This window comes from Myripristis murdjan, chromosome 7 (genome assembly GCF_902150065.1).
Source record: "Myripristis murdjan chromosome 7, fMyrMur1.1, whole genome shotgun sequence".
In the NCBI taxonomy this organism is placed as follows: Eukaryota; Metazoa; Chordata; class Actinopteri; order Holocentriformes; family Holocentridae; genus Myripristis; species Myripristis murdjan.
In genome coordinates, this window is record NC_043986.1 from 33,335,215 (window position 1) to 33,362,389 (window position 27,175).

A 27,175-nucleotide genomic window follows, 5' to 3' on the forward strand; every position below is an offset into this window, starting at 1 on the left:
TGCTCATTCATTAGTAGCTGAATTGTTAGGTCTGTTTGATAAGCAATTTACATTTTTAAAATAATAATAATAATTTAACATATTGTTAAATTAAAAAAAAAAAAAAAAGCCAACATGATGCAGGTCAAAGACTAAAAAAAAAAGACTATTGACTAAAACTAGACTAAAATATTTTGTAATTTAGTTGACTAAAACTAGACTAAAATACTTTGGATTTTCTTTGACTAAAACTAGACTAAAATGCCAAGACTTTTCATTGACTAAAATGTGACGAAACAAAAAAGAATTCAAGTGGACTAAATATGACTAAAACTAATAAGGGCATTTGACACAAGACTATGACTAAAATTAAATTGAAAAATAGCCAACGAAATTATCACTGTTATAAGCTATTTAATTTTATTTATATTTTCCATTGCAATTCACTTTAAATAAAAAATAAATCTTAAGTGGAAGTTCATCTGTTAATTAATTGAAATGTTTAAAATATTATGAATATATTTTATTTAGAAAAAAAAAAAAACATTGAAAGCTAAGGGCTCATTAACAAGGGTGGCTTATTCATGAACATACAGCAGCAATTATATATGTTAGGGGAACAGGGCAACATTAATATACCATGTAAAGTGGTATCTGCTAGATATCGGTAAACCGGTATCGGTGAGCCTGCCCGCCGAGTGGGGGCGCCGCCACGCCGGGCGGTGTCCCACATTGTCCCTCAGAATCATACCCCTTGTCCCCCATTGGGCTTATTAGCAGGTGGTCACCCTATCCCCCACTCATGCTCCAAAGTTCTTGTGAAAACACATAATCATGTTCATTTCATGTTTGCCCACTTGCTTCCATTAAATTAGGGAAACTCATGAAATATGAAGCTAAACACAATGATAATCATGTATTTAGAGACGTTAAACAGTGAATGGAGTCAAACTGAGCCCAAAGATAATATGCGGGTGAAACAGGACAGAGTGCACCGTCATCGTGACTGTAAAACGAAAACAGAGGCAGAGCAGAGCAGCATCTCACCGCCTTCTCCCTCTCTGCTCCTCTCCGCTCGTCCAACATGACGTCGGCGACTACAAAGCCTCCGATTGGCTCCCGATATGAGGAAGTGATGAGCTGACAAGTGACAGCTCGCTCGGAGGAAAACCGTATGCTAACTAAGTTCTGCTGGGATTTTGGACCCAGTAAAGCGTCGGGTGGCCAGACTCCCTCATGGAGAGGGTGTGAGGCGGCGGCAGTGTGCCTGTCAGAGCTGTGTCTTTCGGCGTTACGTTGTGGGCAGAAGGTAGAGTCGGCTGTCCGTGCGGGTGATGTCATTAAGCTCGCTCGGTCACTGTGCCAACTAGTTAGCATGACGCTAGCTTAGCTCTGTGCCAACATTCTGCGAAAACTGCGCCCTCCGAGCCTCCTGGGCCACTTTATCCAGCCCGCAGGCGCTGTCGCTCTGTGATGAATAGCTAGCTATTTATCAAAAGCCAGATAAACCACTTGTCGTGTAGTTTGGCAACCTCCTGATACTGTTATCTAATGGGCTATGGAGCAATCCTGTAATCAGCTGGCTAACGTTAGCTCTCTCGACATGATGGCAGTCGATAGAAGCCCTGACTAAATTCCCAGTGAACTTCAGAACTTTGCAGTTGTGCTGAAAAATGTGGCATCATGTTACCCACGATGCAACACTGTAAAACATCAACTTTTAGAATGGATTCACACTGCTGACAGCCACCCAGCGTTAGTGTACTATTACAACAGCAGGTTGCATTAACATGGAAAGTGATATGAACACTTGAGAAGGAAGTGGAGAGTGGACCCCGATGATTTATTAAAGGACTTAACCCATGATTTATTAAGTCGTGTGTGTTACACTAAGTAACACACACCCTTGAGTTAATTGGCACACTGTCTCCAGTCTGCAGAGCGTGGAGCCCTCCAGGACAAATCTTTGAGAAGTTCATTTATCTCTGTTTGAAAGTCTGGTGAGTCGCTGACCTCCCCTGTCCTTGTCCCCCCCCAGCCTTCCTGACGGACATGGATAGTGGTGAGGAGGTGGGAGTGGAGGCTGCACCATATTGCTGCTCCACCTGTGATGGAGTGGAGGTTCCCGGCCGCGGCCTTGCCCTCCGCACCAGGAAGACCCGCAGCCTGAGCACCTCCTCTGCCGGCAGCTCCTCTGAGTACAGGTCAGTGTGGAGGACACCACCGTCACTGAGCCTGGTGCCTGAGGGTGACCAGTAGGGCTGGGGGACGATATGCTCACCTCCTGATTCGACACTGTCACGATACTCGGGTGCGAAACTGATTTGGATTGTAGTTAGATATTATGATTTGTTGTGATTTTTGTTTTTTGAATTCATGTGGTTGTAAAGTTTCATGAAGCTCTGATTATCTTAAAGGTCACAATGGGTCGTTTTATAGAGTGACACCAAGTTTCAAAAAATGGTCTCACGCATGAATCAAATGTGGCTCATTGAAGAGTCTCAGCTTTCCAGTCAAAGCCAATTGATGCAGCTCCAAGACTGTTTAGGCCCCAGTCTGCACAAACACACCATTTTACAACAGGCCACAAGAACACATGTGGACTGCAGGGTTTGTGGCCCAAACTGCATGGGATTAGCAGAAGGTGGGCATGTCTGCAAAGGGGAGAGCCGTGGCTGCCCAGAGAACCCATTTCATTCAGACATCTGGAGGTCAGAGGTGAAGGGACCTCACTGGAAATAGCCATGCTAGTTTTTCCATCGCCAAGTTTATCCAAACTGTAGAGCACTATTTAGCCCGCTTGCCTCTTTTACTTTAAATCAATTCAGTAATAATAAATAAATAAATAAAAATCTGGAAAAAAAGAATCGTAATACTTAAGTGAATCGAGCCCACTCCACCCCGACTCCTGGTCATGTTACGTTTGGGTTAAAAGGACAAAGGAATCTCAGTTGTAGAAATCTGTTTGCAAGCATCGTCATCTGTTTGCTGAACTTTGCATTGAATCAGCTTGTATTCTAGCACTTGCATGGCCCTGTTCTTTCTTGTATGAAGGAAATGTTATGCCAGACTTGTTAAAAATTAAACATTTGTTGATATTAAATTGCCAGATTTTTTAGCAGAATCTGGCACAACACGTTGTGGCTACTGTGTGTGCTGGGGTTGGACAGAAATGCGATTTCGCCCTCCTGGCAATCTTTAACTTGTTCTGTTGTTTGTTGTAGTTTCTTTCTGTCTTCTTGAAAATTTGTTGTTACTTTTGTTGCTGCCACGTGAGACCATCATTCTATCATGACAACTTGCCTTCATGTTCTTTAATTGCATTCATTTATCTTCATATATATAATTACATAATGTTAGCACAGTTTTATATAATATATAATGGGTGGCAACATTTGTCTTACTTAAAAGAGTATTTCTTCTTTTTTTTCTATTTAATTTTCTTATATATTTGGCAGTACAGCCATGCAGCCATTACTGGTCCAGCTTCTTTGGTACTTCAACAATGCCATTGTTGCCTCAGGTTGAGTTGGAAATATGTTTGAAACAGTCTTGCAACATGAACTGCATTGCACCATCTCAAATATTTGAGACATATGTGTGTACAGTCCCCTCAGCTGTTGGAGGGATGTTTCAAGGAAACGACATTTTAAGTATAGAGTTTAACCTCCATGTTGCAAGGACAGTGTGGGTTTGTGTGTTTTAGCAACAGCCCAATCAGACCTCTTATAAGGAGAAGTTAAAAGGCCAGGAGTTATGTGGACACATTGGAACAACAGTCAAGGCCAGTGTTTGAATCTGAAGAGAGAAGGAAACCATCTCATATATTGGCAAAGAGGAAATACATGGCCCTAATAAAAGACTAAATTTGCCCAAGATGATGAAATACCCTCCCACTCTCCTCATTTCTTGGCTTCACTGACAAATTATCTGGTTAGCTTCATTGGACAATGGTATTGTAAAAAGAAGAAATGCCCTTTCTTCTTGCTGTTGTGACATTTATGTGAAAGCATCGTGGTAAAAGGTGGGTGAAAAAAATGAATGTTAACAAACTGAGACTGGAGGATGACCTCCATTTATTTATGTTAGCTAGCAGTGCTAGACTTAGCGTCCTACTTAACTAGACTTAGTTAAGTAGGACTAGTTTAAATGTTGAATAAAAACTAGGACCAAAGGGAGGAGAACTGGTAGCCAAAAACAAAATAAGAACAAAAGTGCTATTAGTTTTAATTGTTATTGAAAAACAATATATTGAAAAACTCTATGCAGCATTTTACAAGTTGGATTGCAGTTCACAGTTATGTGTTGTTTGCAAAATTGTTCTGCCTTTTTCATGAATTTGCAGGATGTCTCCTTGTCATGTAAAATGGCCTCATATTTGCTGGTCATTAGTGACAATGCAGAGCCGCCACCAGACCTAATGACTCCCAGTAGCTGGCTGCCATACCAGCACACATCCATCACTGTGGGTTGAAGGCTTTCTTTGTCCTTCTAAATACATAAACCTGTCTGGACGGATGAAAACTGCTGAAAGACACGTTATCACAAATTCATCACACCAGATTACTTTTTCTGTTGTTCAGTGCTCCAGGTTTTGTCCTCCTTACATAATGTTATATGTCTCTTTGTGTGTCCCATGGATACAAATGGTTTCTGAATGGCCGCCCCACCATAAATGCCAGCTTTGTGAGGCAGCCAATGTTGTTTTTATTAACACTGTGTCACTGAGGTTTTGGTTCAAGTCTTTCCAGGCCAGAGATTTGTGGAGTTTTACTACTTACCACTGCTCCTCTTTTCTGATGCAGTTTGTCATGTTTACTATACACGAGTATAAGTTCCATTAGGGTCCTAACCCCCACACACTTGAAAATTGCTATGTTGTTACTCCTACTTCTGAAGTTGTCACACTGCTTTGTCAATATTGAAGGCATATGTGTTTTACTGTGAGTCTGTTCACACCTAGCATTAACGTGTCATTGATGATCTGATCACAAGTGAACAGCTCTGTGTGACACTTGTGATGGGATCTCACTTCCCAGCTCTATATGCAAATGAACACAGATTTTTGTTTGCAAATACCAAATGCGCTGTTGTTTTGAACTGGAGGGAGCCAAATGGAAACCAGACAGAGTGTTTGGCGTGAGCTCCATCCCTAAGAATCTATTTTGCTGGTTGTTGTTGCTTCCCTTCTTGTGTCACACTTCAGTATGATGCTGTTGGGGTCATATTCAAGTGCCTACTCAAGGCACTATTGAAGTGCCTACTCAGCTGAGGCATAGGATGTCAGCTGATTAGGCAATCCTTCAGTGTGGCCCAGGATGCCATCTTTTTTTCCTAGCAAGGCAACAGAATTTCTAATTGACTTCCATTATTCTCTACAGCCTTTCACTAATGTTAGTCATAGCCAACTGATGCTGTCACATAACATGGGGAAAAAAATGTATGCCCAGGACACATTTGTGCTCACACTGCTAAAACAATGCAGCCCAGACCACTTCCAAATGTGCTGTGAGCGATCCGATCTCAGTGTCATGTGTGAACAGCCTGGCCTCTGACACAAATCATGCAGGTCTTCGGCCAGCACACTTGATTTGTGAACTACCCTGTAAGCCATTGACTAAACTGAAGCAGATATTCCATCTGAAAAATTGAACAGATATGTATAATGTCTGGGGGTCATTTAGGACTGGATTGAAAACCCCTATAATACAGTAAAGCCTTTTAAACAGTGACACTGAAGATAATCTTTGTGTCTTTCCCCTCTTTCAGGAGTAGGATAATAACTGCTATCTTGAGCTGTTATTACATTAAGATTTAATGATGAAAATGTAACCAATGTTGACATGTCCTCACATTAACTCATGTAGGTATATCATAATTCAGCTGATTGGCTGATTTAAAAAAAAAAAAAAAATCAAAAATTGACCCTCTTTTCAATGTATTGTTTCAAAAAACGTCAGAGCACCCTCTTCATTTTGTTAGTTATGTCATAAAATGTTTTAGAGTTGCAACACTTGCATGTATTTATTTGTTCATTTTTTGCGGTCATTTTCTGCGCCAGAGATCGTTTAAATGTAAGACAAAGTAAAAAAGCAGATGGTGAGCTCACAGCCTGGTAATAGGATTTGCTTGCTGAGTCATGTGATGCAGTCTGAAGGCCTCTGGCTGATTAGTCAGTTACCTTTCACCCTTAGTACACTTGCATTTTATTAATGAAGTTTAGGACACATAATGAGCGTACCACTCAAACAGCATCTTCATCTTTGGCCAAAAACTTAAGTCTAGATTTAAAAAAAAAAATCTGTTAATATTAATAGTTTTTCAATTATTTTGGCTGTGTTACATCATTTGCTGATATGGTATTTGTACAGCAGGTAGCATGATAGAGGTGTTTGATTTGAACAAGTTAAGACAGGCCCAAAAATTTCACAATGTTTGCTAACAGTTTGCAAATCATTGTGAGTTAGTGTGTGTACCATACCCATTGTGCAGTGGCATGAAAGTTCACAGGTCAACAAAGGTTGTTCATTTTTGTACACACCTCCAGTATGTATTATATTTGATAGACTATGAAAGTGGTTTGTGATAGCTAGTTGATAACAAAAATTACAGTAGAACAGAATTTATCAGCTAATGAAGCAAACTGAAGACATGCACAAGTTAAGAAATACAAATGCAAGCATCTCAATATCTTGGGCTTCGTCTCTGAGCTTGCCAGGAGTGAACACTGGCCCAAGCACCATTAATTTGCTACATTTAACAGTTATGCAAAGCAGGAGCCATAAATAATCCAAGACCACACATGACTTGTGTTGGTGGCCAGTGAAGCACAGTAACAGCATCGACCAGGGTCTGGCCCAGCCAAAGTGCTTGAAAGGAAATTTGAAATACAAACTCTAGTGGGAGCGGAGTACGGACTGCAGAGTGAGTTTTCAAAGCCATAAGTCTTAGGGTCATTTTGTGCTATCGAGAATTAAAAGTCTTAATGTGCCTTTTTAACAAAACAGAGCTTTTAAAAATGAACCGTGAAAGCTGCATTCACCAGCATCAACTCACAGCATTCAGATTATTTCTGCCTCAGAAAAGTTGCACTTTTAAAAGCCATTCAGGTTTTCAGATTGCTATAGGTCTTAACTTGCATATATCGCCTGCATGTGACATGGTTTGAAGCTGAATTTTTCTTTGTGTGGATCTTTTCTTTTAGGAGGACTCAGTCACTTCATGGACCAAGCCCTGTGACCACGTTCGGCCCCAAGGCATGTATGCTGCAGAATCCTCACGCAGTAATGTAAGTGGGACAAACCCAGTAAATACTGATTCAGTATTTATCTGTTTGTCTTAGTCATACACTTAAACACAAAGTGGACACGAGTCTTGGTTGTGTTTGTGCTTCACCTGAACCCATAAAGAAGACGATGTGGGACATAGGTGTTTGTCAGTCATTGGTTTGTTCAGATCTTCTCGGGTTAGTTGTAGGGTTTTGCTGAGAATGTTTTCCTTCTGTGATTTTTACTTCTTTACAACCGTTTCAACTGGTTGTTCATTTAGTACTGCTTGTCTTTTCTGTCTGTTTTATCAGCAGACACTGCCAGGGTTAGACTGATAAGTGGGGTTGATGTGTTTTGAAAATCAAATATCAGACACCCAGTGTCATCCATCACTGATATGATGCATAGGATGATGCATGAGATTGATGGTTTGATTGGTTATGTATTAACGTAATTGGTTGTCTTTAGGAAACCGTAACTTAAATTGAGTGTAATGAGACATTTTGAACAGATTCCACTCAGGAATTCTTCTTCTTCTTCTTCTTTTTCTGCTTTTCTGCTTCCCTTTTTCTTTCTCTTCTCTCTTCTTTTTACTTCTTCCTTTTTCTTCTTCTTTGTCATTTTATTATCATGGATTTCAGTGTCTAAAGGTTATTTCAGAAACCTTTTCACCTTGCCAAATAGTCATTTTTATATCTGTCAGATATAAAAATATTGAATATCAGAAGAAAATAACAACTACTGGCAGCTTCAGTCCAAAAAACTGAGGCTCAAATGCTCAGTCATCACATTGTATCATAGATTAGATCTATATCGTAGCTACAAGACAACATATACTGTCCTTTGGTTACATTATAAGACCAGGCACCATTGACATAGCTGTTGAATGAATCATTAAGCCGAGTTATGAAGGACATTTTCCTGTCCTCCTCAGCCGAGCCTAGCCAGCCTGTTGGCCTCTCAACTCCCACAGTCACATCACTGGCCACCAGCACTGTGCTTGTTTTATTTGGTAGTAATGAGAGGATTAGGACTTAGGACTCAAGTGCAAAGCTGCTAGACAGGTTAAAAGTAGCAGGCCCAGGCTATCTTTATACTCTTTCTACCAAAATATAGGCTAGGCTGTAAAGCTGTTGGGTAGGACTAATGCTACAGCACTGATAGATCAAACAGCAAAATGCTGTTGAGGTCACAGACCTGCCGTCGTGCTTTAATGCATGAAATAGAATAGTGATTTGATACAAAAGGGTCAAAGCCAAAAAAGTAATACGAGTGATTATTGTGATTTGGTCAACCTGGAACCTGGAAACCAGCTTCACTGGTAAACATACTTCCCTGTCTGTGGAGGGGTGTGGCAGCGTTTGTTTCAAAAGCAGATGGACACAGGCAGCTTGTTGCTTTGTGTCTCTGTAGTCTGGGCTTTGTAGCACAGAAAGCACTCACTCCTATTGAGTCCCTGCCCAACATGTTGTCATCCACGCCCTAAACACTTGAGAAAGAACAACAATGAGTTTGGAGGTAGTTTTTAGAGCTGGTTTTGTCAGTTGGCTAGGCAGCTTCCTTCCACATATCACAAAACAAGAGCGCTTTCAAGAGCAATTTCAACAGCGATCCACTGGTGGTTACAAGATGCCAGCCAGGCACCACATGTAGCAATATGGTGCAGTGTACTGCTTGTTTAGGTGTTCCCTCCTGTCTGTGCTGCCCGTGCTATCAGTTTTCTAATCTCAAAATATCTTCAAATTAAATATTCTGAAGTTAAGGCTTTACAGCACTGATACTTTTCTAACTTACTTTATAATGTTAAATCAGGCAACGATAACTGAGCGTCTCTTCTCTTGATGTTACTGTGAGTAATCACTGGCTGTCCTCTTGACTGAGGTGCAACACCATGAAAAAACATCATGAAATCGGGCTGGGGTATGATGGCACACTAGGGCCTCTGTAGGGAGAAAAAAACATTCAGACCTGGGGGAGAGGGTTAATATTCCGAGAACAAAACCCAGACTTTCCAAGATTAAAGTCATAAATTTATGAGGAAAAAACTCAGAAATTCATGAAGAAAAAAAAACGTGAAATTCTGTGATTATCAGGGTTTTTCCTGGCTCAAATTGAGGCAGAGGTGGTACCATCCTGATCATGCGCAAGGGGGGGGTTACTTTTTACCACAGACCTTTTGTAGCACAGAGGAGATATGTTGCTCAAACACTCGGTATTTAGTGTTACTGTATGTTTATGTTAACAATATTTTAAATTATTATTATTTTAAAAATGTAAATTACTTATCAAACAGACCTAACAATTCAGCTACCAATGAATGAGTAGTAGTATGCATGTGATAACATAGATTGAAAAATAATCCGAAGTGATACCTCTTCTCTGAATAGACAAGCTAGGCCAGTGTGCTGCTGTTAGCCAGTGAAAATAAACAGAGTGGTAACTCTTCACTTTGTTACACAATCTATGTCAGTGCGCTGAACTTAGTGAACTGTGTTTTAAACACAAACAGCTAGCTAAGAGGATGGCTGCGAAAGTGGAAATTCGAGAGAGGTCGGTTGGTTTGACAAGATCCTTTAATTCACACGTGAGCGGGCAAATACTCGGCTCTGTTCTTCCTCTTTGGCAGTTTTGGCAGCGACTTCCAGTGCACTCTTGTTGATACAGCGCCACCACATCGGCGCAATTCTGCAACTGCAGTTAAAATGACATCCATCTACCACGGCGCTTGTCAGAAAATAACAATTTTCCCGACGTCAGAGTTTTGAGAGCCGGGGGCGGCACGAAATTAGGCTGAGGCGGCTGCCTCGTAATTTTATATGCAGGAAAAACCCTGATTATAAAGTCTCAAATCTGCAGGAAAAAAACTTGGAAAAATTGAACTAGTCTTTCTTATACTATTATACATGGCTTGACTGTGTGAGGTTGGATCAGCCTCACACTGCTGCTCGCCATGTATCAGGCCTGCAGCTCATCACCTCATCAAATTCTACTTTCAGTGGGATTTAGGAACAAGGAAATCCTGCTGATTTTAGCCCAAAATCACAAGATTGTTTTCTTCTGAATCGGCCCAAGTTACAGCAATGTCTCTTCAAAGTCCACATGTTGTTGAGAAGATTGTGATTCTGCACTCAGATCACCTGGATTTCCTTGTTACTAAATCACACAGGACGCGACTTGTTATTTCTGAATGCCTTGATTTTGATATTGTGCCGATATTGTAGGGATGACTACTGGTGCTGTCATAAGATTTTTAAATACAGAATCTTTGATATACAATGATTTGTAATTTGAATATGACTACACAGCTAGACACAAATATTAGAATGGCTATTTTTTTTTTTGATTTATCATTTCCATAAGAATGGACTTTTCCTCTCAGAACAGAATACATCTCCGAAATTAGTCCTTGAAAAAAAAGATTGTTTTATGAGATTAAAGCATCCACGACCTTTAAACCTGGGCACAAATGTTAACCGTTTTAATAGAGAATTTAAACTTAGGTTTATCACTTAATGTTTGAATCACAAAAGAAAAATAATAGGAAAATAGAGTAAATATTCAATTCTAAAAAAAAAAAATGTGTATATATAGGCTAAAATACTGGTATGGTCCTTTAAATTAATCTTAAATTCAGTTTCATTAATCAGTATCTACGTGATTTCAGTGTCAGTATCCACAGACACTGTCGCTGCAAGTTGAGCACTTTGGATACTACACCTTGTGGTACTGTACTGTGGTATTCTGGAGCATCTTAGAGAGCTGACTTTCTTGAACCTACATAAGAAGAACTTCTACTTTAAGAGACAGACTTCATATTAATACTGCAGATGAAGAAGTGTTTCTACATTTATACTAATTAATGTGATATTTTGGTGAATTGAAGATGGGATTAGCACAGCTTTTTACATTTATCATATATAGTGAATTGTGGTGGGACAACAGGAGTCTCTCCTTTTTAAAATGATTTTAGCACAGAGTTTCAGTTTTAATTCCAGATATGAATTTGTGTGTAGCAGATGATGTAATCCCCAATCAGTCTAATCTCTAATCAGTTTGTGCTTGCAACTCAGACAATTTCTCTACATATGATGTTATCCTGATGGTATTATGTAGGCTAGAGTTTGTAAAACAGTGTGATATAGTTTACACAGCTATCCATACTGACAGTGTTCAGCGTGGGTTTCCTCTTCTAGAAAGTCACTAGGCCAGGCCACAGTGTGCCTGTTCCTGTAAATGGGCCATAAAACTCCTGAGGGATGGGCCATTTTTGTGCCATGTTATTTCCTTCATTCATAGAAGGTGCATCTCTCACAATAGTCCTAGTATTTTTTAAAATGTTGTTAATAAAGATGAACTTTTTTCAATGCTCTTGTTGAGATGAAGATGCAGAATGGAATCAAAGCTTATAAAACATTATCACTGAATTTTTTTTAATGTTTTTTTTTTTTTTTTGGCATTTCTGCTGTACTTGACAGTCACAGTAGAGAGAGACAGGAAAGGCAGGGGAGGGAGGGGTGATGTCATGCAGCAAATGGCCTGATGTCAGACCAGTGAGCTACCGGGGTTTCCCATCACTGAATCATTTTTAACACCTTTCTCCATTTTTTATTGTTTATTTATATATTTTATGTACTGTTTTTTTTTTTTTATTAGTTTTGCAGACTTTATTGGTTTTTTTTTTAATTAAAGTAATTTAATCTTTTTTCTTTTTAAAAATTTGTAATTAAGGTCAGTTAAGTCACTTTATATTTTAATTAATTTTCACTTAGATGTGTGCTTTCATTATCACTATTTGACATGTCGCAGCATTCCCTTGCTTGTGGTAAAAATTCAAATGAATCGATGGAACAACAACAAAAGGTCCTTAAATGGAAGAAGTCTATTGTGTTGTGGTAAACACATCAGTGACTGTAAAACCTGCCTGTGCAGTAGCTTGACTAGTTTTGGAGCCAGCCTATTCAAATGTTCAGTTCCCTCTCATAGGGACACACCCATCCAGTACTACCGTGGCCCCCCTCCCCCTTCTCCTCCTCCTCCTCTGAAATGGGCAGGTCTACAGGGTGAAGTGGGCGGCACCAAGACACAGTTGTCCTTAAGATGAGTGAGTGCTTTGATTGAGCAGCATAACACACTAGGGAGATTTAGCACTAAGACCTAGCAAGGACAAGTGTAGACACAGTGACTCCAGCTAGAGGGCCTCGTGTGCTCATCCTGGATGTCAACCACAGCGCATGGAGAGACTCTCAGCCACAAACCAGCCTCACAGACAGTAGGTGGACAACTCAGAGCTGACCACAGGGAGTTGCTGTCTCAGCCTCTTCAGACTCTCCAGAATGTTTAGCATTGGAGGAAGATATTAACGTTACAACGAGCTGTTGTATCAGCACTCTGTAACCCGAAGTGGTAGGTAAGCCACCCCGACAGAGCCCCGTTCTCCAGCTGGGTCACATGCAGAGAGCCATGAAGTTCAACCAGTGCGTGCTGCAGGACATCCCTGGGAACCCTAACGACAACAAAGTGTGGAAATGGTGAGATCCCATCTACACTTGTCTTCTCACAATGCTAGGCATGTTTGATGGGTGAAGTATGAACTGGCATCCGCAGGCAGACTGCATGATGTTGCCAGCCACACATCCTGAGAGCTTCACAGCAGTGAGCTAATTGTCGTAATCACAGCGTTAAGTAAACTGATGTCATGTCAGAGCTATGTTGTAAAATTGTGGACACAAAGTAGAGAAGTGTTTTTTAGTGAGTGTTAATGCTGTGATGAAAAAGGGAAGAGGATGTGCATGTAGGGTTTGTTTTGAGCATTCAGGCTAGGATTTGAGCAACATAAGATTTTTGAAGCCCAGTATTGCTAACAGTTTTTTGGATCAAGGCCAATTCCCTTGTATTCAGTTTTGTATTCAGTTTAATTCTTGTTACTGTTCGAAAACCTTTGGAAACACAGTCCACCATGGGAGGCTAAAACTTTCCTTTGAAACTCACAATAATACTAAATCTGCTAACAGTAAATCATATTCCCACATACTGAATAATCTGGTCAAAATGTCACATTTGAAGCAATGCTGACTGCAGCAGATCCCAGATTTAGCAAAGGACCAATAACATTCCTACATATCATCAGATATCGTTCTAAACCCAATTCAAGTTAGACTGTCCAGTTGAAAAGTATAACAGGTGACTATCAAGGTTTAGTTGTGCCACATGAAGCAATAGCTTTGCTATAGCACAACCCATTTGAGTTGGACAGCATTTACATGTTATCACAGACTGCTTTTTGTGTTGGCATTGCCCTGTGGTGTGGACAAAGCTGGTCACCTGGTCATTCAGACAGGGTTGTCATGGGGAAGGTCAGGGTGCTTTGAAGTGATGAAAACAGCAGCAACATCAGCAGAGACTGTTTGGTGAATACATTAGGACTTGTCTCCCATTCTAATGCTAATGGAGTACAGAAATGTATTTTTGCTCTGTATCCTGCATTTTAGAGATCCTTCATTGTTTCTGTTGTGATATTTAGTATATGTGTACTTGTCTAACCTGGGGTCAGTTCCTTTTCACTTCAGTCAGTTTCAGTTTTTGAGTTAAAAATCATTTGCCAGAAAACATTTTAATACCAAAGATGTCAGCAGGTGATTTTACGTATTGCAAAACACAAGCCAGAGAGGAGGAATTCATCAGCTGCTGTAGCATTTGGTTAAAACAGAAACTTGTAACTCTCTTGCTGCACTCTGCCTAGGGGAATAACATGATGACATCACGTGTTACACTCCTTGGAACTCCCACATTCCAAGTATTTCATTTTTTATGAAAGTAATTGCACCTGTAAACTGCATAATCCATTATTTGCTTTTCACAAATGCGAGGGGAGGTATATGTATAATTGAGAACGCAACTTTGCCGACATATAATGGAACCCTCAAAAATTCTATATATCCTTTTAAATTAACTCGAGAAGACCATATATAGCATGTATATATGTGAAAACTGACTTGATGTGAATGCAGCTTTGACTGTCCTCCTTCCATCCCTATACTCAATGAATGGATGCAGTCACATGAGTTGTTGTCTTATATCTGTGGTGTAATGCTATCAACAAAGTATATTGAATATAAGCCCTCTTTGTGTCCAGTTCAGATGGATGCAAACTGGGAATCATCTCCTCATTCTCATTTTGCTATACTCTGAATGATACTGCTTGGTTTAACTGGACTTAAAACTGCTCTATATCACATGTTATTGTGGTCACATTTGCCCAAATTTATATTCATGGCAGTTTACAAGTTATATAGAGTGTAGAAAATTTGGGGTCTTTGGAATATGCTATTTATTATTTGAATGAATTCTCATCATGTGTTTTTCCTTTTTAATACAAATGGTTGTAAATGTTTCCCAATGACGCATGTTCCTACTTTTTGAGGTAAAGTCTCAAAGAGACTTCAGCCATCCAGCCCCCAGCCAAATGCTGACATCAGCACCCAATCCAGCTTTTAATGTGTACTTGAACACTGTCTGGTTAATGGTAAATCACATGATGAAGTAAGCCACCAGCGTTTTCTCGACTGTCTGTGGAAGTCTACTCATGTCTTTTCCTGGTCCTATATCCCATAAGATGATTCAATATGTTGACCTTAATACACCTCGTGCATAATCACTTGCATAAAGAACTATGCGTGCTGAGAGTGAGTTAAGGGGTCTTAGCAGAGGGGATGATGGGATGTAGAGATGCACAGTGTGAGAAATACATGATCTGTTCCTGGTACTGTAATGTACAGTAGCTACAAACAGCACTGTTTTTGAGGGCTAATTCTTGCAGTTTAAGGGGCAAAATCAGTGGTAACTGATAAAGTTGTCTGTTCTTACAGATTCTAAGAGGTGACTTAATTCTTCACATTTAAATTTACATATGGTATGATACTCTATGGTAGGTGACCCCACATTGTACTTCATGAATGTATTGTTAATAGTAAGTCAGAGGAAGCTGGTAATGCCTCGATGAACCTTCAGGGCCTCATTGTAGCCCAGATTTGTTTTTCACTTTGGACATTAGTGTGTCCATCAAAGATACAGACAGGAAGAAACTGATCTCAAAGGGCTTCATATTATGTGCCTTAGGGCTTTTTGTAACTGAAGTCAACAGACGTTGGAATTTTTAAGTAATGGTAGACTTGGAAAAGACGCTCCTGGCAATTTCCAGTTTCCAGTTCTACCACTTGGACATTTGTATGATTTCGATTTGTGTGCAGGTCATTTCAATGCCTCTCGTTCCTTCTTGAGCAGGCTGGGTATAAGAGCTGAATTTTGTCAAAATGTCTGCCCACAGTTTCAGGTGCTCTTCAGGCTAAGGGCCACAATTACATTGAAAAACAGAGGTTGGGGGCCAAAATAGCAGTGGAAAAGAAAGAAATTAAAGTCGTCTATGTGTTAATTAAGGAGGTTATTTTTTGCGCACTTTGACCATTATGCCTTTTTTTTTTTTGTCTTTTTTAAGAAACACATCCGCCACTTGTTTCAAAGGGACATTCCTATTCTACATTCTTTCTCAGTATTTCTGTTTTGTTTGCCTTGAGTTTGAGTATGTGCAGTATGTGCTAATAGAGCTGGACTTTAAGCCTGTGTTTCTAATTGGATGGGCACTAAGCAGCCATGCTCATAATAAACACTCAGACAGCCTTACATCAGCAAGCACCTGAGGTTCCAGACATGGCTGATAGCTGAGAAATCTTAAAACAGATTCACATATTTTTGTTGTAAATAATGAAAGAAGTGGAAATAAATCCAGGAGAATTTGATTCCACAAATTATCACTTGCTCACATGAAGAAATAATATCTCAGTAATATTACCTTATGAGGACAAAACAATTCAAGGAACAAATTCAGACACATTTTCTGTCTTGTCAAAAGGCATTTTGGGAAATGTAGGAAGTCCCTAAGGAAAACAGAAGTAGAAAAGGCAAACAGAGGGAAATGGGTACGGCTAAAAAGTCAATTACTTCGCCACAAAACTGGACAGAGCGGCAAAAAACAGCTGAATCATGAAAATCGAGATTTTGACTACATATAACATGGAGAAACAAAGCTGCTGACCACTCTCTCAAACACTCATTTCACTCATCTGCACAGAACCTGAATACCCAGAAACACATGCGCAAATCACAAATCACTTGATCCTATCCCCAGAGGTTCCCATCAATTACTAGTAGTAATTAGAGAAAAGAGTGTTAAAATTGTGCAAAGTTTGAAAATAAGAGATTTTATTTTTTGGCCATATCACCCAGCCCTACCAAAAAATAACTCCTTGAATGCATGACACACTGAAGTTATTTAGCTGTGTAAGAGTATTCAAGGGTAGAGTTTTCCTTTAAATGCGCCGTATCCAGTATTATGATCTCACTATACTTTTCTAATTCAGTCCTAATTCTGAGACTGTTCCATTTGTTTTGCCCTCTGGAGGTGACTGTTAAGTTTGTGTCTTGCTGCTCAGGCACATTCAGGACCCAGCCAGCCAGAGACTGACATGGAACAAGCCTCCCAAAAGTGTCCTTGTCGTTAAGAAGATACGAGATGCCAGTCTGCTTCAGCCTTTCAAGGAGCTCTGCATATTCCTCACTGAGGTATTTACCAGTTAATCACTGCATGCTGCTTTAAGCTAAGAAACACTTTAGGTAAGGTAAAGGTCCTTCTTAACTAACTTTCTTTTGGTAGTTTTTGCTTTTTGTTGCTTGATGTATGTAAAATTATGGAACTCTCGTCTGGATTGACTCATTGTAACATGACAGGTCTAATATGATTTTACGTTTGTCTTGTTAGCCTACACATTTAGTGTAAATAGATCAACAACAGTGCAATTTTATTTTTTCCTACTACTATTCATACCTATCAGAAGTCTAAATCTGTTGATGTATTTGCCATTGATGAAAGGTTTGACTTTTTGTTTTATTGCAAAACTGCTGAACATAATCAAATAATCAATAAAATTGCACTTAGTATCCTTTCCAAAGTAGTTAGTAATTAATGTGAAAATATCTTCATATTATATCGATAGTGTTATTGAAGACTAGATATCATCTGGGTTTTTGGTCTTTTAATATTGTGAAATGACATAAGCGCTGTCTTTTCTTGGTTTTAAAGGCTGCATCACAGACTGTGCTAGCTGTTCTGTTATTAACCTCTGCCCCTCTTGGGTCATCATATCTGCATTACTAATGATTAATCAAAAATCTCATTGTGTAAATATTTTGTGAAAGCACTAATAAACATCCCTACAATACTGTCACAATACTGATATTGAGCTATTTGGTCAAATTATTGAGATATTTCATTTCCCACTTTGCCTTAAGTCCCACTTTGCCTTAAGTTTCCTTTTGCCTAAATGCCTTCATTAGTTAAGTGGTAAAATCATGTAACGTAAATTAAATAATTGTGCAAGTAAGGTTTAAAAAACAAGGTCAACTGGACTTGATAGTAGGTTTTCAAAAACCTGCTATCAAGTCCAGATGACCTTGTTTTTTTAACCTTACTTGCGTATCATGACCTGGATGACTGAGAATCTCCAGACATAAATATTGTGTAGTTTGAAATGATGGATTATGTTAGTTAAGGCAGCAGTATTTCTCTATGAGCTTGTTTTCAGTATTAATTATTATTAACATCAAATTATAGGAATCATTAATGGTGAAACATTTAGGATGTCCTTGTGGCTGCATTATTGCTTATTTCTTTGCATGTTGTTTTAGGTGAAAAACATGATTGTTTACGTGGAAAGGAAACTTCTAGAAGACCCAGCCATCGCGGGCGATGAGAATTTTGGGGTCATCATTAAGAAATTATGCACTTTCAGAGAAGGTATGAAAACAGCTACTTGATTTAATTGTGATCATATAAGAGGTTTCCATGGGTCAGGGAATTTCTTTGAAGTCATGGAATAAAAGTCTGCTAAAGACAGGGAAAGTCAGGGATATATTAATTCTTGGAACAACTCATGGAATATCATGGAATTTTGTAAGCCTCAATTTAGAATATCAGTAACTAGTTCTCAGCCTTGTACCACCATGATCCCAGATAAGTGGCAGGTAATGGGTGGAAGTAATCGAAACGGAGAACAGTTTGACATTCTACACAGAGTGGGAACTGTTCAAACATTGTATGTGAAATGATTTTAAAAGCCATTAGAATCTGAGGAAAGGGATAATGTCTTGTTTTTTTTTTTTCCACAGATCTCGATGATATTTCCAATCGTGTAGACTTCATCATCTGTCTTGGTGGAGATGGAACATTATTGTATGCGTCTTCACTCTTCCAGGTACTCCAGCAGTGTTTGTACTTTGGACATCACTTTAAAAATGGCCTGTGTTGGTTAAAATATTTCCAGGTATGACATAATGACCTTCTGATTGACGTATTTGTGTGTTTATGTAGGAGAGCGTTCCACCAGTCATGGCCTTCCACCTGGGCTCCCTGGGCTTCCTTACACCTTTCAAATTCGACACCTACCAGTCTCAGGTCACCCAAATCATTGAGGGTATGTTCCCTAGCCATGGCTAGGTGATGTATTGATATTATATGGATATGGTTATGTCCAATTAGATGTCGTCTGGGATTTTGGATGTATTGTCTTTTCCTGCTTTCAAAGGTCACATTATAGTGAAGAATACAATTTTCCATACTGTTATAGCTGTTCTGTTATTTTCCTCTACCTGCTCTGGTCTTCATATCCACATTACTGATTATTATTCATCAAACATCTATAATGTGTGAAATGGCACCATAACCACTGATGAAAGAGAATATACCCGTGCCAAATGATAATACACGTGGTGTCAGTGATTACTTGCAAGCTCATAGCTCAGCCCTGATTGTCCAACAAAAGCAGTATTTTTTTGTACCTGTGTGTGTGTGTGTGTGTGTGTGTGTATAGGTAATGCTGCCATCATATTGCGCAGTCGCCTGAGAGTGCGGGTGCTGAAAGAGAACAGGGAGAAGAAAGCCAGGGTGGATGAAAAGGGCATCATCATGACCAATGGAGACAGCGAAGGTAGCCGTAAAGCCATGCAGTACCAGGTAATTTCTGCACCTTAAAACTATCTCTGTTTATAGCAGTTGTCATTTTAGGCACTGGCCCAGCATATTGCAGTAATAAAGACATTCATCTAGACTACTGCTCCTTATATTTTCTCTACTTTCATCTAATTCTCATAAGCAAATCACTGTTGTGGCGTCCGTAAGCATAAAATGGGTCATTTTCTGTGCAGCAAATGACAGCTCACGCTTTTCTTGATTTCTTTTTCACTCGAGTTTTCTTGTGGCTTCTTTTTTCACCCAGAATGGTATTTGCATTTTTATGACTGTGACATCACATCTAGCTTGAGCTGACAGCAAAACGCAGCCAACCATGGTGTCTGCAGTCATCGACATCAATCTGTTATTATTGGGTCTATGGGCTTATTTGGTCAGGTCTTCACTGGTTAGCACAGCAGAATTATGACATGTCTAAGGAACTACAGGGAAGTGGAGGGTAAGGGTTTATATTCACAACTTACATCCACAAACAGCACACATTTTGGGCGCCATTGTTGTTGGGTTGTCTTGTCTCTCTGACCTCTCAAACAAATTGTGCAGCTACGGAGCTCACCACCCAAGCACAGGCCTTGGGAAATAGTGTCTTCCAGTTTCTGATGATCAAATTCTGTTTCTTTGCCTCTTTCTCATTGAGTTAGTATATATTTTTCATTTATTGGATTTTAATTGTAATCAGTATATGGTTACATCTACCAAAGCCTGCAAAGCTATCTGGGCTTTCTCTAAAAATGTCAAAGGTGACAGCTTTCACAGAGTAGATATAGATGGAACATTAGATGGTATCAGTTGGCATTCACTGTTATGAAAAGTTGTTGTAATTTCAAAATAGTCTTACATTTGCCTTTGTCACACTTGCTGATACCCTGTTTATAGCTACTGTGAAACATTGACAGTGCACTGGACTGCAGGAAATAAAAAACTCACTGACGTCAGTCACAGCACAATATTACACATCTGTTCTGTTAATGGCCTATGTCAAAGCACAAAAATGAGTCAAGAATTTTCACCAACAAGCTAAGCAAGCTGTTTTGTCTACAAAACAGGCTGACAAAATTGTGTAATCAGGATGACCTGGTTTTCTTCAGTGAGTTGCCTGTGGGCTTTGAACCTGCCATTAAAGAACCACTTGGACAAACACTGTCATCAAGTCTGTGCAGTGTGGCATGCAGTCTGACACCGCAGTTGCCATTCTGCAGTCGATATGCAGGAGGTTAACTTGTTTGGTCAAAAGCAGGTTCATGCTCAACCTGTTAACCTGGCCTCCAGCTGTGCTAGTCATGGCTCGTTTGCCTGTGACATTATTAATGTAAACTCACATCCTTTATGTATGTTCTATACCATTATTGGACCAATTTGTTGTATTTTGCGTATATCTTCATAATTTTATCTCATCAGATATTTTATGTTGGTATTTAGATATTGCATAGGCTGGTTTTCATTCCTTTTTGTTATATTATGTAGCCATTATTTTGCACAGCCTTATAATGCTGTAATTTCTTCTTTAAATTGTTTGCTTTCATTCTGTTTAACAGGCACTAGTGCTGAAATTGGTGGTTGTGTTACATTTGGATAGGTCCATTTTTTTCTGTTTTTACAGAATTCAACTTTTTTGTTTTGTTTGGGTTTTTTTTTATCTTTCAACTCCCCATTCATGGGCTGTAAATGATAGTGTTAAAAGCAAGCATTGATGTCACCCATTGGTTTCTAAACCTAGAGACTGTGCTTGCAGTTACAGCGTAGTTGTTTTAGTTTTGGAACCAGGGCCATCAGAATGAAGTCAGGACTGCAGCCCAAGTGCAGCTTTACATGGGGGAAACAAATCTGAAACAAAAGTGTAGAACATTTCCCACCTTTGACTGTACAGACATCAGAATAATAACAATAATTTTGGCAATTCTGACGGTTCCTGATGTTCCTCAAATGAAAAAGCTTGCAAAGTGTAGCCCTGTAACCTCTTACAATCTGGAAATTGCAATAATCAATATAGAAATCAATACGTCCTCCCTGTTTTCCAGGTGCTGAATGAGGTGGTAGTGGACAGGGGACCCTCCTCCTACCTCTCCAATGTCGACCTCTTCCTGGACGGACACCTCATTACCACAGTGCAGGGAGATGGTGAGCAGGCAGCTTGCTTGTCTTTCTGTTCAGCTGTCACTGTTTCCAGTTTGCCCTGTGTGAAACAGTAAAGTATCTAATAGAACACTGGCTAATTCCAGACACACCTATGTTGACAGTTTTTCATTTGTTTAGTGCAGATTTTTGAGATGGTTAATGATGTTGAAATGATGGTTAGTGATTTGAAAGGCTAAGTATGAAATCAAATGAGACAACTGCTTGTCCCACTAATTTTCTATGTATTACTGCCTAGATGTTCTCCAGATGCAAATGAATAATAATTAACCTTACCAGCAATGGGTCTGGTTCCAACACAGGCTGCCGCAGCTTAGCCTTAGATTTACATGGTATGCACTCTATATGGTGAGCCACCTGGGCGTCCTCGAGAGTGATTTAATTTGAAGCAGTTCCACTCCCTTTTTAACAGCTGAAAGAAAATGAGAGCCATTGAAATACTTTGCAGCAGTCTGTTGACAGCCTGTCAGCCGTTACAACCCATCACTTAAAGATTTTGTGGTAACAGGAGCACACAGAGTTGACTGGCAGCCCAGACAAAGCAAGCTGCTGATAAGGTAAAGTTTAGTCTTGGATGCATCCATCTGGTCTTCACCTGTTAAGTGTCCAGGTCTTACACTGGTTTTAGAGAGGAGGACATTTGTTCAAAAATGCTCCAGTTCGAGGGGAAGAACTGCAATCTGAGATGCAACAAAATATTTCAAAAACACAGATGATTCTTGTCCACAAAAAAAAAAAAAAAAAAAAAAAAAAAAAAAATCGCACTTTGCAACTTAAGCTGAAAAGTAGGATTTTAAAGGGTTGCTGTGTTATGGTTGTCTCTTGACATTTGTGGCATTGCACAGTATATATTCACTCTTTGTGTATGCGTGTGTGTTATCAGGTGTGATAGTATCTACACCTACAGGCAGTACAGCATATGCGGTAGCGGCAGGTGCTTCCATGATCCACCCCAACGTCCCAGCCATCATGATTACACCCATCTGCCCCCATTCGCTCTCCTTCAGACCCATCGTGGTGCCTGCCGGGGTGGAGCTCAAGGTACTTAAACTGGGTGTTTTGCCATGCAGTTTTATATTTTGAATGACATTAGACTTCACGGCATATCATGTTTACATTCTCAAGTCCTATCTCACTTGCAGTTGGCACTACTGCACCTCTTAAAGGAATACTTCACCCATAATGCATAAGTTTTGTATCAGATACTGTGTGCTGCCATCAGTCCCCAATGAAGAAAGCTTTACTCGCAAGTCTTTATGGTGAACTCTTACTCCGAAAACAAGGACTCACAAGGACTCTAGCAATAATTGAGCAAAAATCAAATCAAGTGTGTGTTAAGGAAGTGCTGAGCACACGACTGGATGCCAGAGAATTAGATTCTACAGCACAAGTGTGAACTTTTTAAACAGACCTTTGATCCTGATCAACACCCATTTCTACAATATGTATTTTAGTTGTCTTTAGTCATATTATTACTACTCCAATTATTATTATTACTCAGTCCTGCTACAATCAGACCTATAACTGTCATTATTACTAGTATTGCTATTAGTGTTATTATTTTTGGAAGAGTTAGGTGCAGAATTTTCCTTTTATTAGAGTGGAAAAAGGTCTGAAGGTGAATGAAATTCTACGAAGTGGAAAGACCAAGTAGCTATCAGCTGACTGCAGTGTTGAACTGCAGTCAGCAGTCTGCAGTGTTGCGCATTGAACGTCTGTCTATGTCCATGTCTCTTCCAGCCAGTTTCTGCATGACTCAGTATTGTTAGATTTTGGCCTAGTTGTAGATCCCCAAAATTCATTGGCTTTCCTGCTGTTAGGCAAGGTGAGGTTTCAGTCTGTGTTTTACAGATTCCTCTAGTAAAAAAAAAAAAAAAAAAAAAAAAAAAAAGGAGCCTACATCATATCAGAGGTGCAGGACAACGACTTGCAGATATCCAGTTCTAAATAAGAGGTCATATTGGCTTAACATAATAGTCTAACCCCTCTCTTTAAGAATGAGGAAGTCATAGTTGATCTACATAAAAAGGGGGGAAAAAAACTTGTTTGCTTTTTGTGTGTATACCCAAAGACCTCTTATCATCCGTGGAGTCACCACATTCTTGGCTTCTTGTTTCTCAGATAATGCTGTCACGTGATGCCAGAAACACAGCGTGGGTTTCATTCGATGGAAGGAGGAGACAAGAGATCTGCCACGGAGACAGGTCAGTCTACCTGACACAAACACACAAAAGAACGCACAAGCAAAGCAAGAGAGCAAAACAAACCAACAGACAATGGAGAATACGTTTAACCCGCCCACCAGCTGCCTCAACACTTACAGGCTTTGTTACGTAACCCTATCAACCTACCTAATGAACATGAGCCAAGAGTGTCCCGTGTGCCCCAAACACTTTGTTCTATTAAGTAACTTATCCAAAGAGAATTACCTTCCTGATTCTTTAAAAGACCAACCTGTCATAATGACTTTTTGGGAGTATAGCTCAACAAACAGCCAGTATTGTCTTTTAAAGGAAGTTGTGTGACCATATCTTATGTCAACATCTTGTTTCTTGTGAAATTGTGAATACCTGGACTCTTGCCTTCTTAAACCTTTGTGACACTTGTTCTTTTTCCTTCCCTGTTCCAGTATTACCATCACTACTTCCTGCTTCCCCGTTCCCTCTATCTGTTTCCGGGACCCGGTCAACGACTGGTTTGAGAGCCTGGCCCAGTGTTTACACTGGAACGTGAGGAAAAAGCAGAACTACCTCAGTTCAGAGGAGGACGACTTCTGAGGCCAACTCGACTCAGTAGAGGACTTCTTCAATACCCCCAGGACATCTAAAGTCTTAGTTTAAGTGCAACCCTATCTGTGCCGCTTTGTCTTGTTTGGAGAGCACATCTGTCCAGACTCCATTTGAAAATCAGGCTGGTTAATGCTGACTTCCTTATCGGCACCAACGTATCTGGTAGGATATTACCTAAGGCATTATATTAACCATTAGGATCTCCATTACATTCTGGTAACAAGTTTTTTTTGTTTTTTTGTGGAACAACATCTTGGAATAGCAAGCAAACTAACAGTAAAAGTTCTAGTGCTTTGGTGATAAGCAAGACCACAAACAGTACCAAGTTTGTTAAAGCTAATTTTTTAGGCATATCTTCTTCATTAGAGGGACAGGGCGGAGAGAGTGGATGACATGACACAGACATGGACCTGGACCTGGACCTGGACCTGAACTCAAACCCAAACCTGGGCTCTGAGTGCAGTGACTGCAGCTTGTATATCCGATGTCAGAACTCTGGCGCACGACTTGACAAGTGTTCATGTGCTTTGATCAGAAGCATTGCCCTTACAGCCCTTTGCAAATCACAACTTGGGAACTCGGGCAGCATTGATTTTTCCTAGTTTCCATCTTGGGATTATGAGTTCAAAGTGGTATTCATGTGCTTGTGAACTTGTGAATACAATGTTTCTGATGAGCCCTTGAAGGCATTTTTAGTGCTAATGGTACATGGCCCACACTCTACAAAATGACACCCCAACACTGCCAGATTTTTGAATGGAGTTTGACATGGTGTTATCTTCATGCACACATCAGGGCAAGACAAGAAGTTCCATTCCATCCAAGATCATCTGTGATTAGCGTTTTCACTTTATGAATATATTGAATGAAAAAGGCAGCAAAAACTAGCCTTTTGTGGTCAGAATGTGTTTTGCACAGTTCTCTATCAAAAGAAAGCACAGAGTTCAGGATGGTCTTGGGCTAAAAACCTGGAAGGTCAGCTGTGGATGGCAGTTATTGCAACGTTAGGTTGGTGTTATCAGGTTCGTTCTAGCACTTTGTAATCTTTTATTTGGAGATCAATGGCTGTCAGGGACACACTACTACTTTTTAAAACTAGAAAACCTAGTTTTGTGAATAGAGATGAAGGCTTAACAGTTGCGCATTTCTATAATTTTTTTTTTTTTTTTAAACGTGTTAACTATCAAGATCCTTTTCAAATCAGGAAAGGAGGAACTAATGTATTGTAATCAGTGAAACCTGTTGTCGTTTTTACTGTTCCTTGTAGATAGATTGATCTTCAGGAAGAGTAGTGGCCCAATTGTATGGACTGTGCCTTAAACACTGGTATATTGTATGTAAATATTTTCCAAGGTTTACATAATCTTATTTCTTGATCATATCCCTGTGCACATCTGTGCAGATTTCACCATAACCAACAGTTTACTACTTTCTTTGCCATCTTTCAGGACAGGCCATTTGTTAGAACTGAAATGATGTAGTTTGTTGCATATCTGTTCGGCAGTCACTATGTAGTGAATGCAGTGTTTTTCGCGTCAAAAATGCTAGCTAATACAGTTGCATTCCAGGTAATGAGACCACTGCTTTAAGTTCTCAGCATTATTTTTCTTTGTTTTGATGGTCCTCAAAGCCATAGTTGAACTCCATGTAGATTTTTTTGACACGTGTTTGACTTTTATGCAGTGTCGTCCTGTAAAGTCTAGAGGGCTTTTTTGTCACTGTTGAGCGATTGCAGATTTTGGCATATGTGTTCAATCGGCTTGCTCAAAGTCTGAGTCTTTGTTGTGGTCTACCTTAAATATATAAATATTTAAAAAAAAAAAATTTATTGGTTATATGTACATTATGAATTGGCCAACAAAGTAGTCAGCTGTTCATCTGAAAAGATTTGCAGTTGTGTCAACTAATGTAAGCATTCTAGAGGACCAACTGAACTATAAAAGGCAATCATTCCTTTAACTTTGGATATGTATGTATGAGATGTATTTTGAAAAGTCTATATGTTTATTAACCAGTTTACAATGTGTCATTGCTGAAAATAAATCTATTTGGTACTTTTGATATCACTACCTATTCAAATAGTATTTTTGTTGATGAAGGGTTACCTGTTTTAGCAATTAAGCTTTTGGAATTTCAGACTCAAAGGTAATTTAAAGGTGAATTTATATTTTCAGGCCCAACAGTAGAAGTTTTGTAATCTGACAGATGAGTGAAATACTTGTACACTGGAATTTAGAGCCAAAGCTTATTCAAAATGCATTCCAAAATAATTTGAGTGCAATTTGCAGATTAAATGTTTTTAATCATTCATCAAAACAAATGAGTAGTTAATAGTATATTGCAACATTGTTGCAAATGTTGACCACTATGTTGTTTGTTGAGCTGACTGCTCAGTTCAGATGTATGAGGCCAACTAAACTTCAGTTGTACTGCAGTCGGACACTGTAGGTGTCCGAGAGGGCTCAACTTTCGTCTTCAGGCAGTTTGGGCCTTACAGTCTTATCAAGACAATTTAATGTGTTTTACACCGAAATTATGAAGAAACAGCTTCTCTAATAGTACCAACAGTACATCAGCCCACTGAGTAGAAGATTTTTCTGTTGGAAATTGTCTTCTCATCAAGTGCTTTTCACATTTATTAACACCTGTATCTAAGAGCCTTTAACTTTGACTTTTGTAATGGTAAGTTTGTAAATGTTTCTGAAATGAATTGCTATTTTTTCCAGAGCACTTTAATAAACCAAGAGAACCTTTAACCAGGAAATGTGTATTTTTTTTTTTTTTTTAAATCAGCATGCTTACATCTGAACCTATCACAAAGAGGCTTTAAACATGGAAATCCGATGCACACCATCCAACTTGAGTTGAGGAGAGTGTTGAACCTCTCTACCCACCAGCTGAGGCACTCATTTCCCCTTACCTTCACCTTA

The 27,175-nt window shown here is 39.4% G+C and overlaps 1 protein-coding gene across 2 annotated transcripts; it reads left to right on the plus strand.

Annotated features, from left to right (window-relative positions):
- Positions 1-1,132: 1,132 nt before the first annotated feature.
- On the plus strand, positions 1,133-27,001 carry nadka (NAD kinase a). 2 transcript variants are annotated; one of them, XM_030054930.1, is made up of 12 exons: positions 1,133-1,288; positions 2,018-2,183; positions 7,184-7,267; positions 16,733-16,862; positions 17,985-18,093; positions 18,465-18,550; positions 18,667-18,769; positions 19,166-19,308; positions 21,342-21,441; positions 22,340-22,497; positions 23,578-23,660; positions 24,086-27,001. In XM_030054930.1, the coding sequence occupies exons 2-12, from the start codon at positions 2,032-2,034 to the stop codon at positions 24,231-24,233; spliced, it is 1,296 nt and encodes a 431-aa protein (XP_029910790.1). In that variant the 5' UTR covers positions 1,133-1,288; positions 2,018-2,031; the 3' UTR covers positions 24,234-27,001. The 2 variants fall into 2 exon arrangements, with proteins under 2 accessions (XP_029910790.1, XP_029910791.1); XM_030054931.1 differs by lacking the exons at positions 1,133-1,288; positions 2,018-2,183; positions 7,184-7,267 and adding an exon at positions 12,309-12,775.
- The last annotated feature ends 174 nt before the right edge of the window (positions 27,002-27,175 follow it).